At 32.4% G+C, this 21,699-nt stretch overlaps 1 protein-coding gene across 1 annotated transcript in view; it reads left to right on the forward strand.

Annotated features, from left to right (window-relative positions):
* Window positions 1-18,846, forward strand: part of LOC134721342 (26S proteasome non-ATPase regulatory subunit 7-like) — a 64,773-nt gene extending 45,927 nt beyond the window's left edge. The window contains exons 5-6 of the mRNA XM_063584283.1: window positions 2,836-2,927; window positions 18,333-18,846. Coding sequence (XP_063440353.1) covers window positions 2,836-2,927; window positions 18,333-18,804 — 564 coding nt within the window. The 3' untranslated portion in view covers window positions 18,805-18,846. The remainder of the gene's footprint in view (window positions 1-2,835; window positions 2,928-18,332) is intronic.
* Window positions 18,847-21,699: the final 2,853 nt, after the last annotated feature.

Genomic DNA, 21,699 nt, shown 5'->3' on the forward strand with positions numbered 1-21,699 from the left:
ATCTAACTGTGTATGTAGATTCTTAATTTTTGGTCCCGTTTTCAAATTTGTCTACATTAAGGTCCAAAGGGTCCAAAATTAAACTTAGTTTGATTTTAACAAAAATTGAAACCTTGGGGTTCTTTGATATGCTGAATCTAAAAATGTACTTAGATTTTTTATTATTGGCCCAGTTTTCAATTTGGCCCAAATCGAGGTCCAAAATTAAACATTGTTTGATTTCATCAAAAATTGAATAATTGGGGGTCTTTGATATGCCAAATCTAACTGTGTATGTAGATTCTTAATTTTTGGTCCAGTTTTAAAATTGGTCTAAATTAAAGTGCAAAGGGTCCAAAATTAAACTAAGTTTGATTTTAACAAAAATTAAATTCTTGGGCCTCTTTGATATGCTGAATCTAAACATGTACTAAGATTTTTGATTATGGGCCCAGTTTTCAAGTTGGTCCAAATCAGGATCTAAAATTATTATATTAAGTATTGTGCAATAGCAAGTCTTTTCAATTGCACAGTATTGTGCAATGGCAAGAAATATCTAATTTCACAATATTGTGAAATAGCAAATTTTTTTTTAATTAAGAGTTATCTTTCTTTGTCCAGTATAGTAAGCAAGAAATATCTAATTTCACAATATTGTGCAATAGCAAGAATATTTTTTAATTGGAGTTATCTTTCTTTGTCCAGAATCAACTTAAATCTTTGTTATATACAATATACAATGTATATTCACTTTTTCTACCAACTGATAAATTTAAATAATCTTTACCATTCAGCAGTCAGGGGCATTACTTAAACAAGTAACAATGAAAATTACCTATACAAGTAATGTTGAAAACGAGGCTAATTTAAATATAACTTATATAAGTTATTTTTCTGAATATTATTTTTATAGGTGTCCAAGAATACAGATTTTACTAGCTTTAAATAATTTTCACAGTTATCTGGTTATTTTTCCCTTGATATATAAAAACTAATTCTTCTGAAACACTAATTAACTTTCCGACGCACTTAATTTTCATACCGACGCTTCTGTTTCAAAGATTGGTCTCTTGGGACTATTAAATTATCATTTTCCTCTAAAATCTTGAAGGTAGACTGATATAAATAGATAGATACTTGTGAATTAATTAAGACCTGAAGTTATTTATAATTTGTAACCTAAATCAATTAAATATGTGCCTTAGATAAGTGTTATTGCTATTTTTTTCAAAAATGTTTAAAATAACTTATTCAGGTAATATTTTTGTCATTATTTTCAAAGTAACCCTTTATCTCTTTACTCCTCTCAAATCTGATAAATTCTTTATTTTATGATATAAAATGTTGTTTAAAATCATGAAAACTACATTAAGTGTAAGTGTCTATTGAAAATGAAAATAACTCTATTAAGTAATTTTATTATTTTTAAAATAAAAAATTACTTATATAAGTAATTAAAAAAAATAACTTGTTAAAGTAACGCCCCTGACTGTTCAGTGATAACAAGCAGTTTTTTTACATCTTAATATTTTATGATGTATTTAAATGAGTAGTAATTGTTGCAAACTTCATTAGAATATTTTAATTGAAATTAGTTTTGGAATAAGGGGGGATGTGAATAAAAAATTGGGTTCAATTTTTCTCATTTGAAATTTCATAAATAAAAAGAAAATTTCTTCAAACATTTTTTTGAGAGGATTAATATTCAACAGCATAGTGAATTGCTCTAAGAGAAAAAAAAAATTTTAAGTTCATTTGAATACATTCATTCTGTGTCAGAAACCTATGCTGTGTCAACTATTAAATCACAATCCAAATTTAGAGCTGAATCCAGCTTGAATGTTGTGTCCATACTTGCCCCAACCATTCAGGGTTCAACCTCTGCGGTCGTATAAAGCTACGCCCTGCGGAGCATCTGGTTTTAGTTTCTTAGCTTAAGTTTGTCTCAACTGAATCAAATGAAATGTATGTAGAATGCTTATTACCACTAAACTCAGTTTAAGTTCAAATTTTGGCAGCTTCACTTTAACAGTTCTTCAGTATGTACCTTGATAACATTGAATGCTAGCGGGGGCGTCATCTGTGTCCCTATTGACTCATTCCCTATTTATTGTAGTTCTTTGACCTCACATTCATTTTGAGTACTAAACTGTGTTGTGTCAAATATTCAATCCCAATCCAAATACAGAGCAATTGCTGTTATGTTGTGTAAATACTTGCTCAACGGTTCAGGGTCTGACCTCTGCAGGAAAATCCAGTTTGCTGTCACTCTTGAAACCCTCTTGTTGCATATTATCTTCAAAACTATACAAATAGATAGAAACTACAAATAGCAAAAATGATTAGGAAAACAAATTCTAAATGGAAGTTATCAAGGTTGAAATGTTATATCAACTCAATATTGGAGTTATTGCTCTTCAATGATAATTTTCACCAAATTTTTGTGTAAATTGATAAATGAAAACTTAAAAATGATCAGCAGGATCAGATTTATGAATATGTCAACATGACTGAAATTGTCTGTCAGCTTTTAAATAGAGTTTTCCCCTCTAAATTATGATTTTTACTTATAAGTGGCCAAGATGCAGGTGGTAGACACAGGCTCTTTAAAGCATCTATTTATGGAGTATTTGGTCTATTGACTTTAACATTTTCCTTTTAAAAGAAACATGTATAGCTCTTGTGTTGCAGTCTAACTGTTCAGACTTTTGTAATGTATTGTAATGTGGAAGGTAACAATTGTTTTCAATTTAAAAATCTTGAATCATATGGCTAATGGCAACATTGGTTATGTCTTTCATGTATCACTGAAAACATTTGATTGTTCTTTTTGTTCATGTATGTGAATACTTTTAGGATGGAACTCCAACATCTAAAACATTTGACCATGTTCCAAGTGAAATAGGTGCTGAGGAAGCAGAAGAAGTTGGAGTAGAACATCTACTTAGGTATGTAAATATAAATTTTGTTTAAAGTATGTTTAAGAAATGAAACCTATATCCAGAATCAGCTATAGATAACCTGTTCATTGTTAAATACATGTAGGTATGTAATTTCTTTAGCATTATTATTCCTCATTTCCAATTAATGTCACTTTGTAAATTTTTCAAGGATTGATTTCAACACAAGCATATATTATAAGTAAAAGGCTGATGCTGAACCTCATTTAAAACAATTACCAAATAAAATAAGATTGAAGTTTTCTGTTGAACAACTGCAGCTAGATTGAACTACAAAGAAACAAAAATCTGCTTTCAGCTAATTAACACAAGAATGCTTCTTGAAGCAATTACAAATGACTAGTTCACATAACTAGGTGTAATACTATAGAAAAACTGGCAAAAAACTTTGTTATGGTATGCATAAACAATTTTGGAGAATATCTTGTAAAAGCAGACAAATAATTGTTGAAATTCCACTTCAGTAACAACTACTCTAAAATCAGAAGTTATTGTGTGCACTTGCTATTGGGAATTTTGAAGAATGGACAAAAATGCGAGATTTATTATTCCAATTTCAAGAAAATCTGCATACGTATCAGATATTCGAATTCTACCTATTATTGCGATTATCACACAGTAGCAGTATTGACAATAATTTCTGAATTTACAGTATGTATATATTTGTATATATCATATATTAAGTACTAAATACAGAATTTTGTATATCTTATAAATGTTTTTTCCCCAGTCTGTATCACCTGCCTTGTATTGCACCCCCTCCCCCTTTCGTATAGCTAAACCCGTATCACATACCCTGTATAGAATACCAGGCTTGACGACATATACTGAATGACATCAAAGTTTGACCTATGATGTCAAGTTGTATTTCTTGGCATGAAACGAAATATAACTCTTTAGAATTTCTGAAAAATACTCGCTAGAGGAGATGGGTCATTTATGAAGCTGGTTCAGACTAAAAATTCTCATTTCGGAAAATGAGAATATTGCTTAGAGATACTCATTATTATTAGTATTATGGTATACACATGTCTGGCTATCATGTGTCTGTCCAGCGTCTACATGTCCACATGTTGCACCTTAACTTGAGAACCACTTATCTAAATTTCATGAAACTAAACAGAGTTGTTTCTTATGATGGTCAAACAATCTGTATAGGTTTTGGTGAAAATAAGACTTAAAGTTTTTGAGAAACGGGACTCTGTAACTAAAACAGGAGTGTGTTTTTTCACATCGTATCTCAAAAAGGATTTATGATTAATTTTTAGCTCACTTGGCCCAAAGGGCCATGTGAGCTTATGCCATCACTTGGCGTCTGTCGTCTGCCGTCGTAAACTATTTAAAGAATCTTCTCCTCTGAAACTACTAGACCAAATACTTCCAAACTTTAACTGAATGTTCCTTAGGGTATCTAGTTTATAAATTGTATCCGAAGTTTTGTTCTATCAACAAACATGGTCGCCATTGCTAAAAATAGAACATAGGGGTCAAATGGAGTTTTTGGCTTATATCTCAAAAACTAAAGCATTCAGAGCAAATCTGACAGGGGTAAAAATGTTCATTAGGTCAAGATCTATCAGCCCAGAAATTTTCAGATGAATCAAACAACCCATTGTTGGGTTGCTGCCACTTAATTTGTTATTTTAAGGAAATTTTGCAGTTTTTGGTCCTTATCTTGAATATTATTATAGATAAAGATAAACTGTATTAAAACAGCAAAAATGATCAGTAAAGTTTGATCTACAAATAAGTTAATATGACCAAAATTGTCAATTGACCCCTGAATTGATGATTTTATAGAAATTTTGCAGTTTTTGGTTATTATCTTGAATATTATTATAGATACAGATAAACTGTTAATAGCAAAAATGTTAAGCAAAGTAAGATCTACAAATAAGTCAATTTGACCAAAATTGTCAATTGACCCCTTTAGAAAAGGAGTTATTGCCCTTTAAAGACTTTTTTTCACAATTTGTTCATCATGTTGACTTACTTTAAAAAATCTTCTCCTTTGAAACTGCTGTATCAATTTCAGCCAAACTTAGGCTTAATGAGATTCAGAGTATCTAGTATAAATTTTATATTTTATTTCCTTGTATGTCAAGAAACATAGCTCCTATGGCTAATAGTTATCAAAAGTACCAGGATTACAATTTTATACGCCAGACGCGCGTTACGTCTACATAAGACTCATCAGTGACGCTCATATCAAAATAGTTAAAAAGCCAAATAAATACAAAGTTGAGCATTGAGGACCTAAAATTGTAAAAAGTTGTGCCAAATACGGCTAAGGTAATCTACTCCTGGGGTAAGAAAATCCTTAGTTTTTCGAAAAATTCTAAGTTTTGTAAACAGAAAATTTATAAAAATGACCATATAATTGATATTCATGCCAACACCGAAGTGCTGACTACTGGGCTGGTGATACCCTCGGGGACGAAAAGTCTACCAGCAGTGGCATAGACCCAGTGGTGTAAATAAAATAGAACATCATGCGCTTGTGGTGCAGCTGTTTATTTATGACTGCAAAAGTTTCTGGGTTCATATAATGCTATGATGTCGTCGTCCTAGTCTGCTTCATCATTATTCAAAGATCCATTTGGTTTCCAGACAATAGCTTTAGTTTAAGTGAATGGATCTCAATCAAATTCTCAATGAAGTTTTACAAAAAGGTTCAATTCCACAAAAGAAAGGTTGGGATTGAGCTTAGGGGTTATGGTACCAACAGTTAAGGAATAAGGGCCAAAAACAAGCATTTCAAGTTTCTGGACAGTTACTTATGTCTCTCTGACATTGTACAACAATGTTCCATATCACAAAATGAAGGCTTGGATTGAGTTTAGGGGTAACAAACAAGCATTTTTCTCGTTTCCAGACAATAACTTGTGTTTAAGTTTTGGGGTACATTTGTAAGTACTAAAAGGGGGTTAAAAAATTGGGGGGAATTTTTTCATAATATTTTGGGTTTTTATTTTTAAAAATTTTTCTTTTTACATTGATTTTTGGGGATTTATATATAAATGCAAAAAGTACAGGAGATACACACCAAACATGATGTGTAAATTATATGAAGTATTGTGCTTCAATAGTCACTTGCCAATTACCGATTTGATTCTGTTATTACACACTTTTTATACAAATTACTTCCCTTTGTCAATCATTGACTGGTTCCATACCAGACAAAATTGGCTTTTGCCAATGCAAAGTATGATGAATTGAAAGTGATGTATCTGTGGTTTAACTAATTTTTCATAAAAAATCATTTCTGATGGCAAAAGTATTAAGATTAACAACAAATTAATGTTATTAAAAGATTTGAAAGCCTTAAATATTACTCACATTACACACAGGTAAATTTGCCCGTTCTGCCAGCTCTCCATTATAAATGAAAATAAATGTCCCTCATAAAGAGGGATCTCTTATTACAGGGTCAATATGGGAATTGGCAAATAGCCTATTGCACAGTATTGCTCCGTAGCACAATAGCAAGAAATCATCAATTGCACAGTATCACCCAATAACAAGAAATCTTGAATTATAACTAGAGAGCCTGTGTGGCTCACCTTGGTATATGTGAATTAAACAAAGGAAGCAGACAGTTCATGACAAACTTGTGTTTAGGTCATTGTGATGTGTTTGTACATCTTACTTTACTGAACATTCTTGCTGCTTACAATTACCTCTATCTATAATGAACTTGTCCATGTAGTTTCAGTGGAAATGTAAGTAAAAATTTACAAATTTTATGAAAATTGTTAAAAATTGATTATAAAGGACAATAACTTCTTAGGGAATTGACCATTTTGGTCATTTTGACTTATTTTTTTAGTCTTAAATTGCTGTTCATTATTGCTGTTTACAGTTTATCTCTATCTATAATAATATTCAAGATAATAACCCAAAACAGCAAAATTTCCTTAAAATTACCAATTTATGGGCAGCAACCTAACAATGAGTTGTCCTTCATCTTAAAATTTCAGGGCAGATAGATCTTGACCAGACAAACAATATTACCCCATGTCAGATTTGCTCTAAATGCTTTGGTTTTTGAGTTATAAGCCAAAAACTTCGTTTTACCCCTATGTTCTATTTTTAGCCGTATCAGCCATTTAGGTTGGTTTGCCCGCTCACAAAACACAATTTTTAAACTAGATAGCCTAATAATGATTCTGGCTATGTTTGGTAAAATTTGGCCCAGGAGTTTCAGAGGAGAAGATTTTTGTAAAAGTTAACTAAGATTTACGAAAATTGGTTATAAATTGCCTTTTAGGCCAGGTGAGCTAAAAAAGAAGATGTGGTATGATTGCCAATGAGACAACTATCCAAAAAAGCTTAATTCATCAGATAGACAAAAAATAAAAGTGGACGTTACCAATTTAGGGGCAGCAACCTATCAATGAGTTGTCCGATTCATCTAAAAATTTCAGGACAGATAGATTTTAACCAGATAAACAATTTTACCCTTGTCATATTTGCTCTAAATGCTTTAGTTTTTGAGTTATAAGCCAAAATCTGCATTTTACCCCTATGTTCTATTTTTAGCCGTAGCGGCCATCTTGGTTGGTTTGCCCGGTCATAAAACACAATTGTTAAACTAGAAAGCCATATAATGATTCTGGCTATGTTGGTAAAATTTGGCCCAGTAGTTTCAGAGGAGAAGATTTTTGTAAAAGTTAACTAAGATTTACGAAAAATGGATTAAAATTAACTATAAAGGGCAATAACTCCTAAAGGGGTCTACTGACCATTTTGGTCCTGTTGACTTATTTGTAAATCTTATTTTGCTGAACATTTTTGCTGTTTACAGTTTATCTCTATCCATAATAATATTCAAGATAATATCCAAAAACAGCAAAATTACCTTAAAATTACCAATTCAGGGGCAGCAACCCAACAACGGGTTGTCCCATTCATCTTAAAATTTCAGGGCAGATAGATCTTGACCTGATAAACAATTTGACCCCATGTCAGATTTGCTCTAAATGCTTTGGTTTTTCAGTTATAAGCCAAAAGCTGCATTTTACCCCTGTGTTCTTTTTTTAGCCATGGCGGCCATCTTGGTTGGTTAGCCGGGTCAAAAAACACAAATTTTAAACTAGATACATCAATGATGATTGTGGCCAATTTTGGTTAAATTTCAGAGGAGAAGATTTTTGTAAAAGTTAACGCTGGACGACGGACGCCAAGTGATGAGAAAAGCTCACTTTGCCTTGTGAGCTAAAAAAGGGGGATTTGTAACACTTGGGACAATAACTCAAAAAGGCTTTCACCAATGTCCATGACACTTTGGTGAATTGTTTATATCTATTGATGTAACAAATAATACTTAATAAAATCTGATGAAAACATAAAATTTGTAAAATCTTTAGTTCAATTTAAAACATTAAATTTCTTGTAAAAAATAGGTTCCATGAATGTCATACGTTTGTACTATTATTGAATGGTTGCAAGGATAAAAGCACATTAGCAGTCCCTGAGATACTAACTGTTCCCTGAGGCATATATCATTTTATGATAACATTTTTACTATCTAAGCTATGGATAAAAATCAAATACTGTTTTTTCATATAGGATGTTTTACTCTTGTTAAAATTGGTTGCAATTGAAATCACAAATGATACCTTAGCATCGCAGCTTTTTAGCTCACCTGGCCCGAAGGGCCAAGTGAGCTTTTCTCATCACTTGGCGTCCGGCGTCCGTCGTCGTCGTCCATCGTCGTCCGGCGTTAACTTTTACAAAAATCTTCTCCTCTGAAACTACTGGGCCAAATTTAACCAAACTTGGCCACAATCATCATTGGGGTATCTAGTTAAAAAATTGTGTCCGGTGACCCCGCCAACTAACCAAGATGGCCGCCATGGCTATAAATAGAACATAGGGGTAAAATGCAGTTTTTGGCTTATAACTCAAAAACCAAAGCATTTATGGCAAATCTGACATGGGGTAATATTGTTAATCAGGTTAAGATCTATCTGCCCTGAAATTTTCAGATGAATCTGACATTCCGTTGTTAGGTTGCTGCCCCTGAATTGGTAATTTTAAGGAAATTTTGTTGTTTTTGGTTATTATCTTGAATATTATTTCAGATAGAGATAAACTGTAAAAAGCAATAATGTTCAGCAAAGTAAGATCTACAAATAAGTCAACATGACCAAAATGATCAGTTGACCACTTTAGGAGTTATTGCCCTTTATTGTCAATTTTTAACCATTTTTCGTAAATCTTAGTAATCTTTTAGAAAAATCTTCTCCTCTGAAACTGCTGGGCTAAATTATTTGAAACTTGGCCACAATCATCATTGGGGTATCTAGTTTAAAAATTGTGTCCGGTGACCCCGCCAACTAACCAAGATGACCGCCATGGCTATAAATAGAACATAGGGGTAAAATGCAGTTTTTGGCTTATAACTCAAAAACCAAAGCATTTAGAGCAAATCTGACATTGGTAAAATTGTTAATCAGGTGAAGATCTATCTGCCCTGAAATTTTCCGATGAATTGGACAACCTGTTTTTGGGTTGCAGCCCCTGAATTGGTAATTTTAAGGAAATTTTGCTGTTTTTGGTTATTATATTGAATATTATTATAAATATAGGTAAACTGTAAACAGCATTAATGTTCAGCAAGGTCAGATTTACAAATAAGTCAACATGACCAAAATGGTCAGTTGACCTCTTTAGGAGTTATTGCCCTTTAAAGTCAATTTTTAACCATTTTTCGTAAATTTTATAAATCTTTTACTAAAATCTTCTTCTCTGAAACTGCTGTGCCAAATTGATCCAAACTTGGCCACAATCATCTTTGGGGTTTCTTGTTTAAAAAATGTGTCCGGTGACCTGGCCATCAAATAAAGATGGCCGCCACGGCTAAAAATAGAACATAGGGGTAAAATGCAGTTTTTGGCTTATAACTCAAAAACCAAATAATTTAGAGAAAATCTGACATGAAGTAAAATTGTTAATCAGGTCAAGATCTATCTGCCCTGAAATTTTCAGATGAATTAGACAACCTGTTTTTAGGTTGCGGCCCCTGAATTGGTAATTTTAAGGAAATTTTGCTGTTTTATATTGAATATTATTATAGATATAGGTAAACTGTAAACAGCAATAATGTTCAGCAAAGTAAGATCTACAAATAAGTCAACATGAACGAAATGGTCAATTGACCCCTGTAGGAGTTATTGACCTTTGTAGTCAATTTTCAATCTGCTTCCTTTGTTTAATATTCACATAGACCAAGGTGAGCGACACAGGCTCTTTAGAGCCTCTAGTTTATAGAGTTAGGTTTTGGTGGAAGGGTTGAGCGCAATAAAAAATGTTATAAAACATAACTAGTCTACAATAGCACATAATAAGTGAACAAGTAACAACATAAAAATTATATGACAATGTTAATGATATTTGTTTTTTATGCTAAATATTGAAAAGCTGAACTAGGTTTAATCATCAGTGTCATCTTCACTGTAATCACTGTCCTCATCATCAGAAAAATCCTCATTTTCATTCTCAGAAGAGGCCTCCTCATCATCAATGAAATCCTCATCCTCATCATCAATGAAATCCTCATCTCCATCATCAATGTAATCTTTATCTTCATCATCAATGAAATCCTTACTTTCATCACCTACTTCCTCATTTAGATCATAACTTTCAGTAGAGTCACTTTCACCATCTTCACTTTCCCTGTTATCTTCTTGCTGCTCCTCGCTGTCATTGTAGTCTTTTTGCCATTTTTATACACCCGTCGTCCGTCTGTGTCTGTCTGTCGTCCACACTTCAGACAATAACTCACATAAGCTCCCTTTCCATTTTATAAATATAAAAGTTACTTGGTACTCAGAAAGTGTGTTGTGAACAAGATAGAATGTATGGATGAAAAATTAAGACAACAAACTAAGTTAAATTTGAGGTAGCCTTAATAGTGCCAATTTTTTTGTGCATTTTTATTTATTATTTGGGGGGGGGGGGGGTATTTGACAGGGCTCACACTATTTCTAGTTGAGCATATAAATTCATTAAAAGACAAATTAAAAGAGCAACGGGCGTATCATGCGCTAAAGCGCAGCCCTTTATTGATTATGGGCCCAGTTTTCAAGTTGGTCCTAATTGGGGTCCAAAATTAATCTTTGTTTGACCTCAACAAAAATTGAATATATGGGTTTTTTCAATATGCTGAATCTAACCATGTATTTTGAGTTTTAATATTTGGGCCTGGTTATCAAATTGGTCCACATTGAGGTCTAAAGGGTCTAAAATTGAACATTATTTGATTTCATCAAAAGTTGAATTCTTGGGGTTCTATGATATGCTGAATCTAACCATGTATTTAGATTTTGGATATTGGACCATAATAGGTAAATGTCCAATACAATTTTTTTAAGTTTATGTTCTTAGACCACATTCATTCTGTGTCAGAAACCTATGTTGTGTCAACTATTTAATCACAATCCAAGTTCAGAGCTGTATCAAGCTTAAATGTTGTGTCCATACTTGCCCCAACTGTTCAGAGTTCACCCTCTGCAGTCGTATAAAGCTGCACCCTGGGTCTAGTTTACAGACAATAACTTGTGTTTTAGTTTATGGATCTCTCTTAGTTTTTACAAGAAGGTTCAATTCCACAAAAGGAAGGTTGAGATTGATTTTGGGGGTTATGGTCCCAATAGTTTAGAAATTAGGGACCAAAAAGGGGGCCCAAAATCATCATTTTTGTAGTTTTCAAACAATAACTTATGTTAAGGTGTATGAATCTCTTTGAAATTAAACCACAAGTTTCCATACCATATAGGGATGGTAAGTATTGATTTTTGGGGGGTTATGGCTCAAAATGTTTCGGAATTGGTGGCCAAAAAGGGGGAAAACTAGGTATTTCTGGTCAATGGACAATTAAGACAATTAAAAAGTAGTGTAAGGGAGGTAATTCTAAAACATAAAACATACAATGTTGGGTATGTTCAGATTTACCTCCCTTACACTCCTTGTATATTGTGTATAAAGAAATGTCAAGGTTTTGGACTAATTGCCCAAAAAGGAGGGGATAGTTGTTTTAAATTTTTTTTTCTTCAAATTTCTCAAATTCTTAATTTTTGAAAAGTTAAAAGAAGAAATCTTTAACTGCACAACATTGCACAAAAGATTTGTAAGATTTTGACATTTGTTTTGTGTCAGAAACTCATATTTTGTCAAAATTTTTATCACAATCCAAATTTAGAGCTGTATCAAGCTTGAATGTTGTGTCCATACTTGCCCCAACTGTTCAGGGTTCGACTTCTGCTTTCGTATAAAGCTGTGCCCTGGGAAGCACCTGGTTTGTACATGTACTTGTTATGAAATATTTAAATCAACTAGAACAGATTGTAATGTCAACATTTTCAGGTTTTTACACTATCTGCGGAAAGACCTATTGCATTTGTTCTGCTCATTAGCTATATATATAGCACGCCTTTTACGAATTAACTTATTTAATTCAAGAAAAGCTTTGAATGGATGAAATATGTTAATGAGTATGGCCTGTCTATATCTGATGTGTAACATAAATTGGCTATGACACATGTCAAAGGTTAAAACCTAACCAATAAATCTTAACTGCACATTTTTTGATATGTCAATCAAATAGTACTGTGATACTATATCTGATTTCCAGAAAACTAACACATGAAGCAGACGTCTGTTGGATTTGTATGTCTGACAAAGGTACATTTGTTGCCATGGGATTCTTACTTGATAGCCATTTGTTTAATTGAATATTTTTCTTCCCAAAAACTCTTGAAAAAGGTAGTGTTGTTTGTAGAGAAAAAAAGGGGGTGGGTTAAAGCAAAATTTTATTCTATCAAGTTTATTTGCCCTTAAATCAGGAAAAAAACTACCCCTTGTTATGATATAAAGCCATGGAGTTGTTAGTTTATTTTCCGATCTATGGGTTTGAATGTCCCTCTTTATACGACCACAAAAATTGAAATTTTTTTGGTCGTATATTGGTATCAAGTTGGTGTCGTCAACGTTGTCCGAAGACCTTTGGTTTTTGCACTCCTACTCTCACACAAGGTTTATGACCATAAACGGAAGGTTGGGATTGATTTTTGTCCCAACAGTTTAGGAATTAGGGGCCAAAAAGGGCCCAAATAAGCATTTTTCTTGGTTTTCACTCAATAACTTTAGTATAAGTAAACAAAAATCTATGAAATTTTAACATAAGGTTTATGACCAATAAAGGAAGGTTGGGATTGATTTTGGGAGTTTTGGTCCCAACGTATTAGGGGCCAAAAGGGTCAAAAATTAAACTTTGTTTGATTTCATCAAAAATTGAATTATTGGGGTTCTCAGATTCTTAATTATTATACCACCGCAAATTTTGAAAAAATTTTCGTCGTATATTGCTATCACATTGGCGTCGTCGTCGTCGTTGTCGTCGTCGTCGTCGTCCGAATACTTTTAGTTTTCGCACTCTAACTTTAGTAAAAGTGAATAGAAATCTATGAAATTTTAACACAAGGTTTATGACCATAAAAGGAAGGCTGGTATTGATTTTTGGAGTTTTGGTCCTAACATTTTAGGAATTAGGGGCCAAAAAGGGCCCAAATAAGCATTTTCTTGGTTTTCGCACTATAACTTTAGTTTAAGTTAATAGAAATCTATGAAATTTTGACACAAGGTTTATGACCACAAAAGAAAGGTTGGGATTGATTTTGGGAGTTTTGGTTTCAACAGTTTAGGAATTAGGGGCCAAAAAAGGGCCCAAATAAGCATTATTCTTGGTTTTCGCACAATAACTTTAGTTAAAGTAAATAGAAATCAATGAAATTTAAACACAATGTTTATGACCACAAAAGGAAGGTTGGTATTGATTTTTGGAGTTTCGGTCCAAACAGTTTAGGAATTAGGGGCCAAAAAGGGACCCAAATAAGCATTTTTCTTGGTTTTCGCACCATAGCGTTAGTATAAGTAAATAGAAATCTATGAAATTTAAACACAAGGTTTATGACTATAAAAGGAAGGTTGGTATTGATTTTGGGAGTTTTGGTCCCAACAGTTAAGGAAAAAGGGGCCCAAAGGGTCCAAAATTAAACTTTGTTTGATTTCATCAAAATTGAATAATTGGGGTTCTTTAATATGCCGAATCTAACTGTGTATGTAGATTCTTAATTTTTGGTCCCGTATTCAAATTGGTCTACATTAAGGTCCAAAGGGTCCAAAATTAAACTTAGTTTGATTTTAACAAAAATTGAAATCTTGGGGTTCTTTGATATGCTGAATCTAAAAATGTACTTAGATGTTTGATTATTGGCCCAGTTTTCAAGTTGGCCCAAATCGAGGTCCAAAATTAAACATTGTTTGATTTCATCAAAAATGAATAATTGGGGTTCTTTGATATGCCAAATCTAACTGTGTATGTAGATTCTTAATTTTTGGTCCAGTTTTAAAATTGGTCTAAATTAAAGTGCAAAGGGTCCAAAATGAAACTAAGTTTGATTTTAACAAAAATTAAATTCTTGGGCCTCTTTGATATGCTGAATCTAAACATGTACTTAGATTTTTGATTATGGGCCCAGTTTTCAAGTTGGTCCAAATCAGGATCTAAAATTATTATATTAAGTATTGTGCAATAGCAAGTCTTTTCAATTGCACAGTATTGTGCAATGGCAAGAAATATCTAATTTCACAATATTGTGAAATAGCAAATTTTTTTTTAATTAAGAGTTATCTTTCTTTGTCCAGTATAGTAAGCAAGAAATATCTGCAAGAATTTTTTTTAATTGGAGTTATCTTTCTTTGTCCAGAATCAACTTAAATCTTTGTTATATACAATGTATATTCACTTTTTACTACCAACTGATAAATTTAAATAATCTTTACCATTCAGTGATAACAAGCAGTTTTTTTACATCTTAATATTTTATGATGTATTTAAATGAGTAGTAATTGTTGCAAACTCCATTAGAATATTTTAATTGAAATTAGTTTTGGAATAAGGGAAAGGGGGATGTGATTAAAAAATTGGGTTCAATTTTTCTCATTTGAAACTTCATAAATAAATAGAAAATTTCTTCAAACATTTTTTTGAGAGGATTAATATTCAACAGCATAGTGAATTGCTCTAAGAGAAAACAAAAATTTTAAGTTCATTTGAATACATTCATTCTGTGTCAGAAACCTATGCTGTGTCAACTATTTAATCACAATCCAAATTTAGAGCGGAATCCAGCTTGAATGTTGTGTCCATACTTGTTGATTATGGGCCCAGTTGGTCCAAATCAGGATCTAAAATTATTATATTAAGTATTGTGCAATAGCAAGTCTTTTCAATTGCACAGTATTGTGCAATGGCAAGAAATATCTAATTTCACAATATTGTGAAATAGCAAATTTTTTTTTATTTAGAGTTATCTTTCTTTGTCCAGAATAGTAAGCAAGAAATATCTTATTGAAAGATTTTTTTTTAATTGGAGTTATCTTTCTTTGTCTAGAATCAACTTAATTCTTTGTTATATACAATATACAATGTATATTCACTTTTTACTACCAACGGATAAATTTAAATAATCTTTACCATTCAGTGAAAACAAGCAGTTTTTTTACATCTTAATATTATGATGTATTTAAATGAGTAGTTATTGTTGCAAACTCCATTAGAATATTTTAATTGAGATTAGTTTTGGAATAAGGGAAAGGGGGATGTGATTAAAAAATTGGGTTCAATTTTTCTCATTTGAAATTTCATAAATAAAAAGAAAATTTCTTCAAACATTTTTTTGAGAGGATTAATATTCAACAGCATAGTGAATTACTCTAAGAGAAAACAAAAATTTTAAGTTCATTAGAACACATTCATTCTGTGTCAGAAACCTATGCTGTGTCAATTATTAAATCACAATCCAAATTTAGAGCTGAATCCAGCTTGAATGTTGTGTCCATACTTGCCCCAACTGTTCAGGGTTCAACCTCTGCGGTCGTATAAAGCTACGCCCTGCGGAGCATCTGGTTGGTCCTGTTTTCAAATTGGTCTACATGAAGGTCCAATGGGTCCAAAATTAAACTTAGCTTAATTTTAACAAAAATTGAATTCTTGGGCTTCTTTGAAATGCTGAATCTAAACATGTACTTAGATTTTTTATTATGGGCCAAGTTTTCAAGTTGGTCCAAAATTATTATGTTAAAAGTATTGTGCAATAGCAAGAATCTCTCGATTGCACAGTATTGCCATATAGCAAGAAATCTTCAATTGCACAGTATTATGCAATAGCAAGAAATCTTCAATTGCACAGTATTGCGCAATAGCAAGAAATACCTAATTACACAATATTGCGCAATAGCAAGAAATTATCAATTGCACAGTTTTGCGCAATAGCAAGAAATATTCAATTGCACAGTATTGTCCCGTTTTCAAATTGGTGTACATTAAGGTCCAAAAGGTCAAAAATTAAACTTTGTTTGATTTCAACAAAAATTGAATATATGGGATTCTTCAATATGCTGAATCTAACCATGTATTTAGAGTTTTAATATTTGGGCCTGGTAATCAAATTGGTCCACATTGAGGTCTAAAGGGTCTAAAATTGAACATTATTTGATTTCTTCAAAAATTGAATTCTTGGGGTTCTATGATATGCTGAATCTAATAAGTTATCAAAAGTACCAGGATTATAATTTTATACGCCAGACACGAGTTTCGTCTACATAAGACTCATCAGTGACGCTCAGATCAAAATAGTTAAAAAGCCAAATAAATACAAAGTTGAAGAGCATTGAGGATCCAAAATTCCAAAAAGTTGTGCCAAATACAGCTAAGGTTATCTACTCCTGGGGTAAGAAAATCCTTAGTATTTCGAAAAATTCAAAGTTTTGTAAACAGAAAATTTATAAAAATGACCATATAATTGATATTCATGTCAACACCGAAGTGTTGACTACTGGGCTGGTGATACCCTCGGGGACGAAACGTCCACCAGCAGTGGCATCGACCCAGTGGTGTAAATAGTTATCAATAAAATCAACGGTACCAATTTTGTTGCACCAGATGCGCATTTCGACAAAACATGTCTCTTCAGTGATGCTCGTGGCCAAAATATTTGAAGTCCAAAGCTTATATAAAAGATGAAGAGCTATAATCCAAAAGATCCAAAAAGTATAGCCATAATTCGTGAAAAGAATCAGAACTTTGCATGAGGGAGATACATTCCTTAATTTGTAATAAATTTTGATACTTTGTAACAGCAAATTTTCAAAAGTACCAGGATTATAATTTTATACGCCAGTCGCGCGTTTCGTCTACATAAGACTCATCAGTGACGCTCAGATCAAAATAGTTAAAAAGCCAAATAAATACAAAGTTGAAGAGCATTGAGGATCCAAGTTCCAAAAAGTTGTGCCAAATACGGCTAAGGTAATCTACTCCTGGGGTAAGAAAATCCTTAGTATTTCGAAAAATTCAAAGTTTTGTAAACAGAAAATTTATGAAAAAAAATAAAAACACAAAAATACTGAACTCCGAGGAAAATTCAAAAAGGAAAATCAAAAATCAAAAGGCAAAATCAAAAGTCCAAACACATGAAAATGACCATATAATTGATATTCATGTCAACACCGAAGTGTTGACTACTGGGCTGGTGATACCCTCAGGGACGAAACGTCCACCAGCAGTGGCATCGACCCAGTGGTGTAAATAGTTATCAAAAGTACCAGGATTATAATTTTATACGCCAGACACGAGTTTCGTCTACATAAGACTCATCAGTGACGCTCAGATCAAAATAGTTGAAAAGCCAAATAAATACAAAGTTGAAGAGCATTGAGGATCCAAAATTCCAAAAAGTTGTGCCAAATACAGCTAAGGTAATCTACTCCTGGGGTAAGAAAATCCTTAGTTTTTCGAAAAATTCAAAGTTTTGTAAACAGAAAATTTATATAAATGACCATATAATTGATATTCATGTCAACACCGAAGTGTTGACTACTGGGCTGGTGATACCCTCGGGGACGAAACGTCCACCAGCAGTACCATGTATTTAGATTTTGGATATTGTACCATAATAGGTAAATGTCCAATTTAAAAATTTTAAGTTTTTAAGTTTAAGTTCTTGGACCACATTCATTCTGTGTCAGAAACCTATGTTGTGTCAACTATTTATTTATAATCCAAGTTTTGAGCTGTATCAAGCTTAAATGTTGTGTCCATACTTGCCCCAACTGTTCAGGGTTCGACCTCTGCAGTAGTATAAAGCTGCGCCTTGCAGAGCATCTGGTTTTAATTTATGATGCTAATAGAAGTGCTTATTGAATGAGGTTTTACAGTTTGAGAGAATAATGTGTTGGACATATTCTTAAGAATTGTCACAGGAATGATTCTAACGATTTTCATCAAATATTTTTGAGACTGCTTAAACTTTTTTTTTTAAATTTCAGAGACATTAAAGATACATCCGTTGGCTCACTATCACAAAGGATTACAAACCAACTGATGGGACTGAAAGGTCTGCACTCTCACATCACTGATATTAACTCCTATCTCCAGAAAGTATCATCAGGTCAACTTCCAGTCAATCATCAAATCATTTATCAGTTGCAAGATGTGTTTAATTTGCTTCCAGATGTTAATCTGCAGGACTTTGTAAAGTCTGTTTATGTGAAAACCAATGATCAGATGTTGGTTGTTTATCTTGCTTCGCTGATTCGATCTGTCATTGCATTGCATAATCTAATAAGTAATAAGGTACAAAATCGTGATGCAGAGAAAAATGAAGGAAAAGATTCATCCAAAGATAAAAAAGACATTAAAAAAGATGAAAAAGATGGAGAAAAGAAAGATTCTCAAAAAGGAAAGAGCACTGAAAAAAGTGACATAAAATCTGGTAGTAAATCCACTGGTAAAAAGTAGATATTTGTGATTTGTATTTGTTTCAATAAAGAATTAAATGTGTACCATGATCATATTCAACTTTTTGCATGTAAGTTCTTAAACGACGGCAAAAATTAAAAAAATATATGGTCGTATATTGGTATCACGTTGTCAACATTGTCAGTGTTGTCTGAAGACAGACGGTTTCTGGGTAATAACTTTAGTAAAAGTGAATAGAAATCAATAAAATTTTAACACAATATTTATAACCACAAAAGGAAGGTTGGGATTGTGATTGGGGTTATGGTTCCTAAGTTTTAGTAATAAGGGCCCAAAGGGGCCAAAAACAACCATTTATCTAGTTTCAGGACAATAAGTTGTGTTTAAGTATTACGATTGCTCTGAAATTGTACCACAATGTTGAATACCATAAGTAGAAGGTTGGGATTTATTTTAAGGGTTATGGGCAAACAGTCTAGGAATAAAAGAGCCAAAAACAAGCATTTTTGTAGTTTCAAGACAATATCTTGTGTAAAAGTGTATGAATCTTTTTGAAATTATACCACAAGATTTCATACTACTAAGGGATGGTTAGGATTGACTTTGGGGGGTAATGGTTCAAACAATATATGAATTTGGGGCAAAAAAGGGGAAAAACAAGTTTTTTTTCTAGAACTTTAAAGGATAGTTAAGACAATTTGAAGGCAGTGTAAGGGAGGTAATCCAAAAGTAATGAACTACTTCACACTGCTTTAAAAAATGTGTCTTGCCAATAACTTCAGTATTAATACACTCCATTGGAAATTTGCCAATAACTTTAAATAACAAGTAATAGCTTTTCTGAAAAGCTATTCGTCTCTAAGCGGATGAAATAGGAAAGTGTTTTACTTATACGTGTCTTCACATATTATTCTTTTTACTATACTAATACTGTTAGCTAAAAGATAAAGGTACTTATTGTACTTTTTTCTGTAAAGCTTAACATACTGAAATGAAATAATCCTTCGTGAGTTACCGGTCTTAGGTAATAGTCTTTTTGTTTTCCGATCACAGTATCTGAAAGGTCATACTTGTTTTCAATTCTTTTAGAAAACATACAATCTAAATCTATTTTAATATGACCGCAAAAATTAAAAAAAATTTAGTCGTATATTGGTATCATTTTCGTCGTCAGAAGACTGATTGTTTCCGGATAATAACTTTAGAATAAGTAAAAAGAAATCAATAAAATTTTAACACAATGAATGTTTATAACCACAAAAGGAAGCTTTGGGTTGATTTTGGGGGTTATGGTCCCAAAGGTTTAGGAATTAGGGGCCCAAAGGGGCCAAAAACAGCATTTATCTAGTTTCAGGACAAAAAGTTGTGTATTAGTATTTCAACTGTTCTGAAATTGTACCAAAATGTTTAATACCATAAGAAAAAGGTTGGGATTTATTTTAAGGAGTTATTGGGCAAACAGTCTAGAAATTAAGGGCCAAAAAGGGGCCATAAACATTTAGTTTGGGGTTAATTTTCCCATAAATGTAGGAATAAGGGGCCAAAAAGAAGCATTTTTTATACGACCGCAAAATTTGAAAAAATTTTCGTCGTATATTGCTATCACGTTGGCGTCGTCGTCCGAATACTTTTAGTTTTCGCACTCTAACTTTAGTAAAAGTGAATAGAAATCTATGAAATTTTAACACAAGGTTTATGACCACAAAAGAAAGGTTGGTATTGATTTTGGGAGTTTTGGTCCCAACATTTTAGGAATTAGGGGCCAAAATAAACATTTTCTTGGTTTTCGCACTATAACTTTAGTTTATGTTAATAGAAATCAATGAAATTTTGACACAAGGTTTATGACCACAAAAGAAAGGTTGGGATTGATTTTGGGAGTTTTGGTTTCAACAGTTTAGGAATAAGGGGCCAAAAAGGGGTCCAAATAAGCATTTTCTTGGTTTTCGCACCATAACTTTAGTTTAAGTAAATAGAAATCTATGAAATTTAAACACAAGGTTTATGAGCATAAAAGGAAGGTTGGTATTGATTTTGGGAGTTTTGGTCCTAACAGTTTAGGAATAAGGGGCCCAAAGGGTCCAAAATTAAACTTTGTTTGATTTCATCAAAATTGAATAATCTGGGTTCTTTGATATGCCGAATCTAACTGTGTATGTAGATGCTTAACTTTTGGTCCTGTTTTCTTATTGGTCTACATTAAGGTCCAAAGGGTCCAAAATTAAACTTAGTTTGATTTTGACAAAAAATGAATTGGTTGGGTTCTTTGATATGCTGAATCTAAAAATGTACTTATATTCTTGATTATTGGCCCAGTTTTCAAGTTGGTCCAAATCGGGGTCCAAAATTAAACTTTGTTTGATTTCATCAAAAATTGAATAAATGGGGTTCTTTGATATGCCAAATCTAACTGTGTATGTAGATTCTTCATTTTTGGTCCTGTTTTCAAATTGGTCTACATTAAAGTCCAAAGGGTCCATAATTGAACTTAGTTTGATTTTAACAAATATTGAAATCTTGGGGTTCTTTTGATATGCTGAATCCAAACATGTACTTAGATTTTTGATTATGGGCCCAGTTTTCAAGTTGGTCCAAATCAGGATCTAAAATTATTATATTAAGTATTGTGCAATAGCAAGTCTTTTCAATTGCAAAGTATTGCACAATGGCAAGAAATATCTAATTGCACAATATTGTGAAATAGCAAATTTTTTTTTAATTGTAGTTATCTTTCTTTGTCTAAATCAACTTAAATCTTTGTTATATACATTATATGTTCACTTTTTACTACCAACTGATCAATTAAAATAATCATTACCATTCAGTGATAACAAGCAGTTTTTTTACATCTTAATATTTTATGATGTATTTAAATGAGTAGTTATTGTTGCAAACTCCATTAGAAATTTTAATTGAGATTAGTTTTGGAATAAG

This window comes from Mytilus trossulus, chromosome 6 (genome assembly GCF_036588685.1).
Source record: "Mytilus trossulus isolate FHL-02 chromosome 6, PNRI_Mtr1.1.1.hap1, whole genome shotgun sequence".
Taxonomy (NCBI): Eukaryota; Metazoa; Mollusca; class Bivalvia; order Mytilida; family Mytilidae; genus Mytilus; species Mytilus trossulus.